Raw genomic sequence first — 13,838 nt, forward strand, 5'->3', positions numbered from 1 at the left:
CTCCGACCCCGTATCCCTTTACGGCTGTCGCGAAAGTGTCGTGAACGTGCTGCCTCCCATCAGAGTCACCCAGTCGGCTGGAGGCGGAGGTCTTGTTTCTCCGGGTGTGCTTGTAGGGGTCCGGGTAAGGCTGCGGGGCTCGGTCTTGGGAAGACCTCAGGGGAGTGATGGACGTGTTGGGGAACGCGACTCTTAAGAGGGGTGCACAGGGGGCGTCCCTGCTCAGGGGTGGGGCGTGGGAATCTCCTGTGTTTGGGCTCGCGCGAGGCGGACGCCGTCCTTCCTCGCGCTGGGTGGCCTCGCGCGCGGAGTTGTGGGGAGGACGAGGGGCGAGTGCCCCTCTGGCCCCAGTTTGGAAGATTGCGGTGGCGAAGTGCCAGCGCGGGAAGGGGGCCGCGGTGTGCGGGCCGGGTCGGAGCGGGGAGAACCTCGGCGGGCCGGGGCTGGGCGGACCGACGGCTGGAGGCGCTGCCAGCGCGGAACCGACCTTGCCCGTCGTGTCCACACCCTCCTCGGGTGCTGCTAAGTCCACAGCCGGGTTGCATCCTGTGCCGGGGTTGCCTTCCCTTTGGCATGCGGGGCTGGTGTTGAGTGGTGGGGCCACGCTTCTTGGCCAGCAACTTTTCTAGAAATTTCAGTGTCTATCGACGAGCTCTGAGATCGCCAGCGAGGGTTGACTTGAGCAGTATTCTTGGAAGGAGGAGAAAGGGCCGGAGGGTTGCTAGTCGGGCTTGCCGGCGTTCCCATAGACACGGGATGAATGAGGTCTTTACATTGAGCCGTGTTGAACTTGTGTCCTCCGATTCGGTGCTTGGCGTTTTTGTGTCATTTTGGCCGTTTGCATCATGGGTATTGAATATATAGTTTTGCATCGGAGTCACCCCATTCATGAATGAATCCATATTACTGTAGTAGGCACATTCGCGGTTCTTTAAACAAATGTTCGTGTCTTATCTTGTAGGTGGACAAAGAATAAAGATTCGGTTTCTACTCTCCAACTAGTAGGAATACTATGTTCAATGTGTGGGTCGAATTGAGGACTAACGTAAGTTAGACTGTGGGAAGGGCTTTAGAGCATAGCATTACTATTGTAGAATCATTGGCGTTCACGTAAAATTCCAGAGATTGAGGTTCTAAAAGCATTTTGTTGCACATTCGTTCTATGCTGAGAAAAACTAGTAGAAGCGCGCGTGTCTTTACAACCCTCCCACTTAAACAGGTTAGGTAAATCTGCCTCTTGCATTAACTTGTTTTGACAGAGGCGTCTTTGTTGTCCAGTTAATAGGTTATTGCTGAATATTTACAACTATGGTTTCATGAAGTTGTTCCCTTTCCTCTCCCACATCCAATCTCTCCTAAAAATGTACATTATAAACATTATTAAGTATTTGATATTTGACTGTAAACTTTTCTTATAACTCCAGTTACATTCTGGTGCATAGTCAATTTCTTTTCTAGGCAGCAGTAGACATGTTCTTTAAGCTAGCGGAAGTGCTGGTGATGTTTTTGAGGGTCATGCCGTGCTGTCTTTTTTAAGGCAATAGGAAAATAATTTATAAAATGCCAGGTTTTTGCTTTTTCTTTCCTTGAGGAAATTGTTCCCTATTTTTAAGGAATGCAAGATTTCACTTTGGCAAAACAGGAGATCTACATTGTGTTACACAGGACTGTTTTTGCTTCCAAGTCTACTGAAAAGGCTTTTGTTTTCACTAACTTGTTCTGTGTATCACTTGTTAAATAATGCTGAATGTGATCCTCTGATCCTGTTGGTTTTCTTTCTGTTTTTTAAACTTGCTTTTTATAGTTTGCTCTGCCTCCCAAATAGTGTTGGCCACTAGTAGTGTTCCTTTATTGCCATCAAGGTTGGAAGGAGCTGTGTAATCACCAATTTCTGTGAAAAGACTGTAAACATGCTGCTGAATCAGTGCAGTTCAAAACTTGGCATCTTTAGGCATGGGGGGGTTGGGAATTTTGGAATCTCGAACTGCAGGTTGGATATTGTGTAAGCTTATCTAGTGCTCTGCTGAGTGGTGGAGATTCCTTTTTTAGTGTGATACCTGTCAGATGTGCCCCGGTGCTGATCACAGGAGAAATGTAGGGTGCACGCCATTATCCTCAGCTGCTGTAAGCTCAGATGTTGCACATCGTAGATTTAAGGTGCACAAATTGTGTGTGATTTTAGTAAAAGTACTCACTAAATGTCTGATTATAGTTTTGTACCTTTGTTGGACTTTTCACATAAATATTCATGCCTGCACGAAGAAAACTTTTTTTTTTGTTTAACCATATGTGCCCCCTGCTCTGGAAGTCTGTTCACAGCGTGTTATTATAACTTAGCTGTTTCCAAGACACCCCTACCCCCGCCCTTGGGCTTCTTGTGGGCATGGATGACATATTTCAATCTTTCTGTTTCCTCAGGGTCTAGAACAACTAAGTGATCATTAAATACTAGATGAATCATATTTGTTCATTGTTCCACGAAAAAGTACTAATTACCTACTTAGGTATGGTTTGAGATTCTGGGGAAAATAATGTTGACAGGCGTGGCCCCTGTGTTCATAGAGCTTTGACTAGTGTGGGGAAAAAGAGCAAAGCCACCACCACCAATAATAACAACCAAAAAAAAGTTCAAAATGTGATAAGTGCTATGAAAGGACTATTGAACTAGAAACAGTTTATAACAGAGGAAGGAAATTTGCTGATTAAAAGTAGAAAAGTTAAAGTAGCTATATGAATGCGATCGATATCATAAACTGAATTCCAGGTGATGGGAATTTTTTACAGTTTAAAATTTTTACTATTATGATTTATGAAAACATATCCTCCGTTAACAAATAGGCTGTGCTATAAAATTATAGGCTTCTTTATAAGCTCGTTGGTGGCTTTCCATAACATCAGAATAAAAATTCCTTGCCATGGTCTATTAACCTCTGCATTGTCTGGCTTTGCAAACTTCATTTTATTCCACTCTTTCATCTGGTTTACTACTGTCCAGACATGGTGATTTCAAAGGCACCTGAACAAGATAAGCTGTTTCTTGCTTCAGGGCCTGTTCCCTTTGCTTGGTCTCTTCCTCCTGCTCTTGAAATGGCTAGTTCCTTTGGTATAAATGCTACCTCTTAATAGACTTCAACCACTTTATCTAAAATGTGCACCCTCAACTATTTTCTGGTCCACACTGTTTTCCTCATAGCACCCATCACAATGTATAATGTTATTTGCTTGTTTACTAGTTTTTAGTTATTTTCCCATTCGACCCGGGAGCTGGGATCATTTCTATCTTGTTTACTGCACTCCGATATTGACTGAATGCATTTGGAACTTGTAATCCATTTTCTCATAAAAACTTAACGACTGGTGGCAAGATTGCTAGGATAGCCAGCAATAATTTTCATTTCTTACATTATTTTTTTTTTTTTTTTTAGTTTCTTGTAGTGTGTCAAGAAAAGGACATTTTTTCCCTCACCCTTTCTGCATAGGCCTAGCTCAGATAAAAATCGCAAGTGACTAAAAATGATTTTTGTAATATTTATACCTCCTTTTCATATTCCCATCCCACATCCTTTTCCCCTTTCTCTTTATTTATAGTCTGATCTTCCTATTGTAGTCACCTACCCAGTCCTGCTTCCTTGAGATGTGCATGCTTTTCATTGCTGAAATTCGGAAGCTCCTGTTTTTTCATGAGATGGTTTTCGTATCAATAGCCTCTGAGTCTCAGGTGTGACTGGGGGAAGGAAGAGTGGAGATGGACCTGTGGCAGTGACTTCTGTGTCTCTCTGTATTTGTTGAAAACAAAGTAGCTATCTATATGTCAGAGGCTACATGTATCTGAATTTATATTTGCAATCTTGTTGCTAATAGCTTCACAGAGACAATCTTGCCAAATTGAAATGGTCACAAATTCATTGCCTTTTTTGCATATATGAATTATAATGGCTAGATCTAGAAAGGTTTACCAAAATGTAGATTTTTCTAAAAGAGAAATAAGAGGTAAAAAAACAAAACAAAAAAACAACTAGGTCATCGGGAGAAAACACTCAGAAGGAAAGTATCACTTTATCATACAGTCCTGCCAAATGCTCAAACTTAAAACCATTAGATCAGTTGCTTGTAGCTGTTTAGTGCCAAAAGCAGGCCAGCACCATCAATATGTCACTTTATTTTTTTTAACAATAGAGGAATGGAACACTACAATAATTAAATATAAATTAAGTTGGCTCAACTTTTTATTCACACTTTAAGTGGAATTTCATATGAGCTGATCAGTTATAGATTATAGCTCACCAAATGTGAAAATGCATCATTCAGTTTGACCATATAAAATTTGGCTACCACAAAGCTAAGTATTTTGGTGATTATCCATCTATCATTTGATCTAAAATGATCTTGTAACCAGTTGATTGACATTGTATAACTATGGCTTAAAAAGAGTTTTAATCCATTGCTTTATGACATAGTTAGATGAGTGGAAGAATTCTTTAAAATAAGCTTTGATTTGCCTTGGTTTGAAAATTATCTCAATATTTTTATTTCAGAGTACTTTAGTTACATTGTTGCACTGGTGATCTCGTGATACTTTTGAGATTTTTGAGATTTTATTTATGGCAGTTAATGACTTAAGTTTTTCTGAACCAATTGTTGAGATACATGATTGAGATTTTAGATGTTGCTTTAGATCATTAGTGACATTGAAATTTTGGAATTTGTTATTTATGGGAATAGAGGAAAGAATTCTTGGGCATATTTTGATACTAGGTCCATTGTTGAAATGTCCTAGACCCTGTATCACATTCTGTATTTCATAGTGCAGCATTTCTGGGAATTTCGTATTGCATTCTGGATAGTGGCTAGCTAGCTCTCTACGAGAAGAGCAAAGTACACCTCACTTGGTTCAATGCCACTACCCTTTTAGCTCTATTAAGATAATTCCTTTTTTTTTTTTTTTTTTTTTTAATTTTCTAAGTCCTCTTATGGCTTCTCTTCCTCCTACTCACTAACCATGAATTTCCCACAAGGTTCTGTTTCCTTTTTCTTTCCATACTTAATCCCTTCAAGAACTTTTCTACTTTTTAGTCTTTAACTAGACTTTAATTTCTAAGTTGATAACTTAAAATTTTCATCTCTTATAGAAATTTTAGTCATTTGATTTTGTCTAAAACATCTCTACCTGAAAGTTGCATGTATGTGTCTCACCCCCGACCCTCATTCCTCCCCACCCCCACCACCAAAGCCAAAATAGCAAACTGATTTTCCTTTCTAACTCTCCCTACCGACACTACTACCTACCACTCATCTCTGTTAATTCCTTTTTCCTCTGCTCTTCATCATCATATCTGATCCCTAAACGGTTTCTCTTGACTCTTCCTTCTAAATAGAAATTACTTACAGATTTGACTCTTTCATGTTTCCATTTTTATTACCCTACTCTAGGCCTTCCATGTTCCCACTGCTTTCTCCATTCTGATGAGTATATATAACTATCCTATTAATCTTGAAAATATATTTGTCGTTATCTTCTTACGTTGCTTAATAACTTATAACAATCATATTATCTCTAATCTTTTCTGAGTCTCATGCAGGTACGTCAGGGATTAAACTCAAGGTCCCGTATGCACTTAGACTTTTTTTCGTACTGCCTCAGTTCATCAAGTCACTCTGCTAATGCATGTATACGGTCCTCTTAAAGTTCATTTCTTTCTTCTTGCTATTTATCCCCACCTTGTATATCCCTTTCCACTAGTAAGAAGTTTTATCTTTTAATTTCGCTTAAACAGAAACCCTGTATTTAAACTTCATTTACTAGTTCTATGAGCTTGGGCAAGTTAATTAGCCTCTCTGTGCTTAGTTTCATTTTCCGTAAAAATAGGGATAATTAATAGTCCTTACCTTCTAGGGTTGTTGTGAGGATTAAATGAGTTAATACAGAAGACGTGCTTAAATTTTTAGTACATAGTAAGTGCTCAATTAATGTTAGCTATTAGCAAATGAAATCTAATTTAAGACCCATGCTATTCAGGTCATTCCTCTGATACTAATACTGATTTGCTGCTGCTTTGGTATGCCTTTGGATCTCAGTTTTCAAATATGTGAAATGATTAGATCATTTCTAAGATTTCTTCCTTACACTACTGAAGACAGTGTGAGACAGAAAAAAGATACCTGATTTTCTGATCCCTGTTTGATATTTATTACTCTGTTACCAGTTTGATTCTTTTTTTTTAATTTACTAACATTGATGTAAATAATGGCTGATAATTTTTTGTTTGTTTTCAGGTAAAGACCAGCTACCAAAAGCTATAAAAGAAGATAAACTATTCTCTCCAAATAACAGAAAACCAAAGCCCATGAGTGGGCATCGGTCAACAAGGAAACGATGTGGAGACTCTCACCCGGAGTCCCCGCTGGGCTTCGGGCATATGAGTACTCCCGGGTGTGTATTAAATAAATTGTTTCAGTTACCTACACCGCCTTTATCAAGACACCAGCTAAAGCGACTAGAGGAACACAGATACCAGAGTGCGGGGAGGTCCCTGCTTGAGCCTTTAATGCAAGGATATTGGGAATGGCTAGTTGGAAGGGTCCCCTCCTGGATTGCCCCAAATCTCATCACCATCATTGGATTGTCAATAAACATCTGCACGACTGTTTTATTGGTCTTCTACTGCCCTACAGCTACAGAGCAGGTAAGAGAAATTTCTTAACAGCAGCTACGAATGTTTGTTATGTATCAGAAACACCGTCTTTGGCATTTCTAGGTCATTTTAGCTAAAGATCAGATAGATAGTTGGACAGCTGTTTTGTCAACTGTTTTAAAATATCCTATTACACATACTGTTAGTAAAACTCATAACAATCACCTACTTTATACACTATGCTTATGAGAAACCAGAAGTAAATGTGGGCTCGGATCCTAGTAGATAATGTTAGCAGGGATTAACATGTAAAATGTTCCTTTTAAAATCAGTAAGTCTCAATTCTTTACAAAAGAGTTTTATTTCTTTTCTTTTTTTTGGAATGTTGGATAAAGTCTTAGCAAATTTAAAATGGTCACAGAGAAAAGTCTGATAGTTAAAAGTCTGTGGCATGGCTGTAAATTAGTCTTATCAAAAGTGTTTTCCTCTCCATTCCACGGACAATTGTTGAATATCTCTTTTTCTATAAACATGTGCAACTGATAGACCTCAGGTATTTCTCTATTATTCTAACATGACAACAGAAGTGTAAGAAAAAGTCAATATAATGTATTTGCTGTATATCCTGCAATGGCTGCTATTAAAAAAGGAAGGAAGCATGGAATTGCTTACAAAGACTCTCCCTGGGCCTTGTGAATACAACAAGTCTCTCTACTGCTGTTCCCTTTTTTACCCTCTGTACTCATTACTTAAAACCAAAACTGAAAGTAGAACCTTTCATCACAATGGGTAAATTGATGTTTATCTCTTCGGTTTTAAAATTTCCTTGTCAAAAATGAATTAAGATAGTTAGGTAGATGACGAGAATCAGAAACAGTTGTTGTGCCCGTATTAATCTGAATGCTCAATCACAGGGAACCCAAAAAATAGGAGCTGGTCCTCGACTAAAGGCATCAGAAGTGATTCTGGACCATGTGTCACAATGGCCACAATTCCTTGTCTTGTTTTAAGATTGAAATAACAACTTTTTTTTTCCCTTTTTATTTTATTTTTTTATTCGTTACAATTTTTTTAAACTAGTCTTTTCAGATGATTTGTTAAAATTGTCACCATTTAACCCTCTGTCTTCTATTGTTATCAATTCATAGTTACTTAGTTGGGTTTTTTTTTCTTTCAGATGCTCATTTCCCCCTCATTCTTGACTAACTTTAATTGTTCTTCACCTTACAAATCTAGTCCATACAGATTATATGGACATATTTCTGGTTTTTCTTCATTTTCTTAACTATCTTGCTTTACGTCAATCGGGAAACTTAAAAACAAAAACCAGTATGATTGCTTAACTATTGCTGGGTCAGTTTCCCAGGGCAGTCACTAAAGAGTAATATAAGACAGGCAGGGTGGATAAGGGTACTGGGACGGGACCTGCTGCTGGGGGCAGGGCCCCGCCCTGTTCTAGGAACTTGTACACCTGGGGCACAGGGGAGGCCCAGGCAGGTGAATCAGATGGTTTCCAAGGGGATATTCAGGAAGCAATCTCTATTTTGGCCCAGATCTAGCTGATGGGTCCTGCAGCCATTAGGTAGCAGTCGTGTCTGGAATAGTCTCTCCTCCACAAATACGGGGGGTGCCAAACAAATGTATACAAGTGGACACTTTGGTCAACGTTGCTCAAGCAGTAGTTCGCCATAATCAGAAGTGTCTGGACGCTGATGGTAACCACTCTGAGCACCTCTTGTAATTGCAGAAGTCAAACGTGACTTGTTACCGGTAGATATTGAGTATTACAATTTTAATACAGTTTTCCTTTCTGAAAATGTGTATACATTTTTTTGGCATCTTCTGTATGACCTTGAACTTTTTTTTGTTGTTGTTTTTTTTTTTTTTTTTTTTTGGTTGGGGGAAGTCGGCTGATGCTTTATGCTTTGGGCAGTGGGTTTGAGGAGGTTCCCAGGAGCTCTTGGCCGGGCGAGTCCTCCTTCAGTGTCACGGGCTTCTGGCTGCGCAGAAAGGCTCTAGCTCTGTGGATGGCGGCCATGTGCCTGGGCGTTGTTGTTGATGGTGGTCCTCATGTAGGAGCTGGCCGGCTTTTGCTGGCCCGATCTCCACTCATGACGACCACCACACCTTTGCCAACGGCCGCTGGCTCTACGCCCACTGTCTTGCGGTGAATCAGCCCGTTGTAGCTGAAGGAGTTGCGGGGCTTCACATCATTGGGTTCCGTGCAGTACCTCTGCTTGTTCCTTTTGATCAGGAAGCTGGAGCACTTGCACGTGACCAGCCACTGCAGATGCGTGGACATGGCAACAGCTCCTCTCATTGCGGCAGCTGGAGACAGAAAGAGCTGTCCGTGGAGTATTTATTATGTGTCCTTTGAGCTGTGGCTTACTTGAGGATCAGAGGAATTTGGTCCAGATCTCACACATCCTTAGAGACAGAACAACAGGGAAGCGGGTTGATTATAGGAAAAGCCTTCCAATCCTCCTAAGCTAGCTAGTTCCAGGATGGGGATCAGGGAATGAGAGTGGGTTTAAAGGTAGCGCAGCCACTAATGGTCATTTACTAGACACCCAGCGTGTACTAGGCACCATGTTCCCTATGATACTTTTTTTCAGCTTCTGTCCTTACGTGCTTTGGAATTCTTGAGTCACCCTAGAGTTAGTTAAATCTTTGGGGAAATTTCCAGAATAGGAACTACTCTGATCACAGAGAACTTTTCAGAATTGCTGCTGGGAGGAAACAAGGTGGAATATGACTGAGCCATGGTTGGGTGCCCTGCAAGGGAACGTTCAACACAGGCTGTGCCTGGATGCATTTATAGCTGCATGGCAGAAATCCTTTTCGGCTTAGATCAGAATGCGTTAAAAGAGGCCATGGCTGGTTTTCATGACCTGTCTTATTATCTCAGTGATTATTAGTGAATTACGTGTAAATTCTCCAAGTTGCATTTTATTTATCCTTTTATACCTTATTTTGGAGTATTATGAGGATTAAGAAAGATCATACATTCAAAGTGCCTAACATACAATACTCAGTAAATGGTAGGTGGTTAATGTTTCTTTCGTTAGAAAGATAAAGTATATAACCTATTCTTCCACAACCCGCTCCCATTCCTGATTGCTCTAATAATGCATTATATATGGACTCATAAATTCATCTAAGTCCTTATTGAATTTCTTGTTTTTTCTTTGTCAGTGTGTCGAAGTCAAAGAATTACATAAACGTATTACTCAGTGAAATTCTCATTCATTGTAGCTCTTAATTCTTTCTGGGCCTTGTACCAGTGGGTGAGCGTTAAATTTCATACCTACAGGTATGATGAAGTTTCCATATATTTTTTTAAGTTACTAGATTTTAAAAATACACTGCCATTTCAGATACCAATCTTTCTGGAAGAAAAGAATGTCACTATTATAAAGCCTTAATCTGGGTTTATCTTTTTTTATTAGAAAAAAGCAAACTTTCCAGTAAATAAGAAAGGAAAATGGGTCCTTTTTTTCAAGTGCCTAAGGTAGAAATGTAGACGTCTCCCTTTTTATATAGAATAGCAAAATGTCCATGATCCATTTCCATTGCTAAGTATTTAAACCTTATCAACTGGTAGCTTTGGTTTTAGTATCATAAGGTAATTTAGAATTTATCTGGCAGCTTGATATATGTTACGTACGCTTGAGTTACCCTTGCCACGTAAGAGACAGAAAACCATGTACTGGTTTACCTGTGTTTCTATTTTATACACAGGAAAAACAGTACTGAGCTATATGCTATTACCAGTAAGAGCTCTTTCAGGTTTAAATATAACTTTTTAGAATGTGATTAAGTGTTTTGTTTTAATGATCATTTGCTTTGTTTGTGTATTGCTAAATTTAATGTTTTTTATTTAACTCACTAAAAAACTTGTTAGATTTCTTTCAAATATAGAAAAATGGGAAGATAATTAAAATGGCACATTGCACAATCTCATTGCCCAGTTAACTCCTGTTAACATTAAAGAGGAAGCGGAAAATATTTGTTTATTACATAGCAATAAACAAAAAGGTGTAAAACAAAAGTAAAATCTTCCCTTTTTTACCTGACTTTCCTTCCCACCCCTACTTCCAGTTCCCCTCCTCATACATAATGTTTAACAATTTTTTATTGGATTCGCCCAGGGGGAAAAAAAATCACTCTTGTACCAACATATTTGAGTGTGTATGTAAATCCCTCAGTTCTGTTTCAAAAGCTCAGTAAAATCTTAACGGTGCTTAGAATGTTTCTTAGAATTTTTCGCCTGAGTTGACTTATATAACAATATCGATGCGAGATTTTGCAAGTTAGTTACTTGCCAGATTGTGATAAGATTATTTGCTTACCAGTTCTTCCCCACCCACCTGTCAGGGTATAATAATGGTTTCCTGACTGATACATGAGTTCCTTCATTCATTTAGTGTATCTCCAGGCTCTTAACCCAGCTGAGGCCACACTCTTTCCTGAATGAGAAGGCAGCTTCTTAAAACACCCCTGAGAGTTGTGAAATAATGTGAACAAGGAAGAAATATATAAATATTAGTGGTTTACTGATTGACAGGAAGAAAATTCAAAGACAAGGCTTTGTGCTCCCTTTTCTTATGTATGTAATCACTATCTTGCAGCTTTATAGGATTATCCGTATACTAATAGTTGAAGTTGTCTTTGTTCCAGAGTAACACTTTGCCCCATTAAAATGCTAAGTTTAGACCCCAAGAAGACCCTACCCTCCTAGTCCCCTCAAGACATACTACTCAGTAGGAATGTCTGTGGTGCTAGTAGTGTCTGTCTGTCTGTCCGATCCGGTAGCCATAGCCACATGTGTCTTTTGAGTCCTAGAAATGTGTGTAGTGCAACTGAGGAACTGAACTTTTAGTTTGACTTAATTTTAATGACTTTAAACAAAAATAGCCCCATATGGCTAACGGCTATTGTATAGCACAGTGCTGCTGTCGACATCCTGGATTCCTTTAGGAGCAAGAAGCATTTGACCCAGAGTCTAAGGTGGTGTTCTTAGACAAACAAGATTAATCACTCAGTCCAGTGTGCCTGCATGTAAACTGTGGTTACATAACCACAGGTACTGCTTTCTGGCTTGGAACCCTGGCTTGGGGGAGGTATGTAGTAGTCCTTTTAACAGCCTCAGTGTTCTAAAGTAGGTGATTCAAAGAAAACGTTTAAGAGAAGCCTTACCTTTAATAACTGAGAGCTAAATAGATCTCTATTGGAGAGAAACCTCTTTGCGGTGCAGAATATATACTGAATATTATTTGTAGCTCTCAATAGTTTTAATTTGTAGCTCTGAGCATTTAATACAAGTTTAACTTGATAACTAGTACCTGAGAAAATATCTTGTGATTATAATAATTTTTCATGGCCTGGGTATGGTGAAATAGTGAAAAGTGATACAAACCACTCTTCTCCATTCTAAAAGAGAACAAACCAAATAGAAGCTCTCCTTTTTTAATGTACAACATTTAAATTCAATATTAGTGACTCAATGTGCTCACTTCGGCAGCACATATAATATTAGTGACTCAAGTTCTGTCTGGAAAAAAGAATCTATTCCCTGAAAATGTGGCCATAAATATTGGAAAAATATCGTTCTAAGCACTCTGTGTACAAGATAGTTATTTCCCTAGTGTTGCGCCAGTGTGTTTAAAAGTAAGTTACATGCTCAAATAAATTTGAAAGGTGGCAACACGTTGTATCCCCTTTCTTGGATATTCACAGTGTACATTAGCGATGTTGAGGACTAGAAGAAGTCCTGTAGGGAAATCTGTTTAACATTGTTTAACCCAGTGTTTCCCACGTGAGTTTAGCATGGAAATTGTTTTTTCACGTAATACCTGTAAACGTCTTGAAAGATAAAATTTGGGGAAAACTGTACTACGTGATGCATTAATTGACTCCTAGAATCTTAATGTTAGAAAGAATTTTATAGGAGTAGTCTAATCTCTCATGGGATTTCTGTACTGTCCCCGTGAAGTGGTTATCCAGCATCTGCTTGAGCACACCTACTAAGGATTTTAATTCTTTTATGCTTTGGATTGTTTAAAAACGTTTTTTATTATGTAGCACGTGGATCTTCTCTCCTATATCTTCCAACCAGTAGTACTTCTCCGGAGAATGAAGATAAAATACCTGCAAGCAAAAATTTATTAACCAAACATAGTAATTAGTATGTCTTAATACTCTTAGTAATTAATTAATTAATTAACGCTCTTCATATTTATATTAATTAGTATGTCTTAATACTCTTGCTTATTTTTTTTCACAGGCACCTCTGTGGGCGTATATTGCTTGTGCGTGTGGCCTTTTCATTTACCAATCTTTGGATGCTATAGATGGGAAACAGGCAAGAAGAACAAACAGTAGTTCTCCTTTGGGAGAACTTTTTGATCATGGTTGTGATTCATTATCAACAGGTATTATTGATTTTTTTCATGTTAGTAATTAATAGTGATAAAAAGAATGATAAACAATGTTAGAATAAATAAGAGCTTTATGGTGTTGTAATAGTTATCAGAATAAGTGATTTTGTATTAAGTTTTGGTATTTTCAAAAAACTATAAATCTGGTTAATGTTTGTTCATTATTAGCTGTATTGGGAAATTTAGAGTTTATGTTAATTTCTCCTTGTTACGTTTTTTCAACCCAAATATAATTGTTTTGGGCACCTTTTATTTTTAAAATCTTAGGGCATAATTGTCTTCATCAAAAATCTCATAAGTTATAGATGAGAGTACAATAGTGGGAGACTAGGAAATTCCTAGTCTTCAGTTGGTTTCTTGTCATTTGGCATAGCATTTAAACTATTTTGAAAGAAACAAACAAAACCTTTGATAGTTACAGTTAGTGAACTCAGATTTGCAGATGTCGGTACATGTTCAAGTTACTGTTTCAGTGTATCCTGACGTCAGCTTGCTTAGTGGAGGAGAAGGAACAGCTAAGCTGGTATAAAAATGTTCAAGACTCAAGGAAAACTCAAAACTTCCACTGACTAAGGGCTAGTTGGGCATCTCAAAAGGCTATTTTAATTTAATTAGGCAACAGCAGGCTGGTAAGTATCCTATTTTATTTTAAGTGATAGTCATTTTTGCACTGTAGTTTGAGTTCCAAACTTTTATAGGAAGTCTTTTTTCTATGTGTGTCACCCATAATGACATCTGCTAAATAAGAAAAGACAGCTATCAATCT

At 38.5% G+C, this 13,838-nt stretch overlaps 1 protein-coding gene and 1 pseudogene across 3 annotated transcripts in view; one reads left to right on the plus strand and one right to left on the minus strand.

Moving 5' to 3' along the window:
• Position 1: 1 nt before the first annotated feature.
• The window catches only part of CEPT1 (choline/ethanolamine phosphotransferase 1), a 34,519-nt gene continuing 20,682 nt past the window's right edge, over positions 2 to 13,838 (plus strand). For 2 of the 3 annotated variants that reach the window (XM_033093720.1, XM_033093721.1), the window contains exons 1-3: positions 2 to 124; positions 6,274 to 6,683; positions 12,919 to 13,066. In XM_033093720.1, coding sequence (XP_032949611.1) covers positions 6,345 to 6,683; positions 12,919 to 13,066 — 487 coding nt within the window. In that variant the 5' untranslated portion in view covers positions 2 to 124; positions 6,274 to 6,344. Of the gene's footprint in view, positions 125 to 934; positions 1,046 to 6,273; positions 6,684 to 12,918; positions 13,067 to 13,838 lie in introns of those variants that run through there. The other variant, XM_033093722.1, reaches the window with a different exon arrangement.
• On the minus strand, positions 7,987 to 8,934 carry LOC117014562 (60S ribosomal protein L28-like; annotated as a pseudogene).

This window comes from Rhinolophus ferrumequinum, chromosome 22 (assembly GCF_004115265.2).
Source record: "Rhinolophus ferrumequinum isolate MPI-CBG mRhiFer1 chromosome 22, mRhiFer1_v1.p, whole genome shotgun sequence".
Classification (NCBI taxonomy): Eukaryota; Metazoa; Chordata; class Mammalia; order Chiroptera; family Rhinolophidae; genus Rhinolophus; species Rhinolophus ferrumequinum.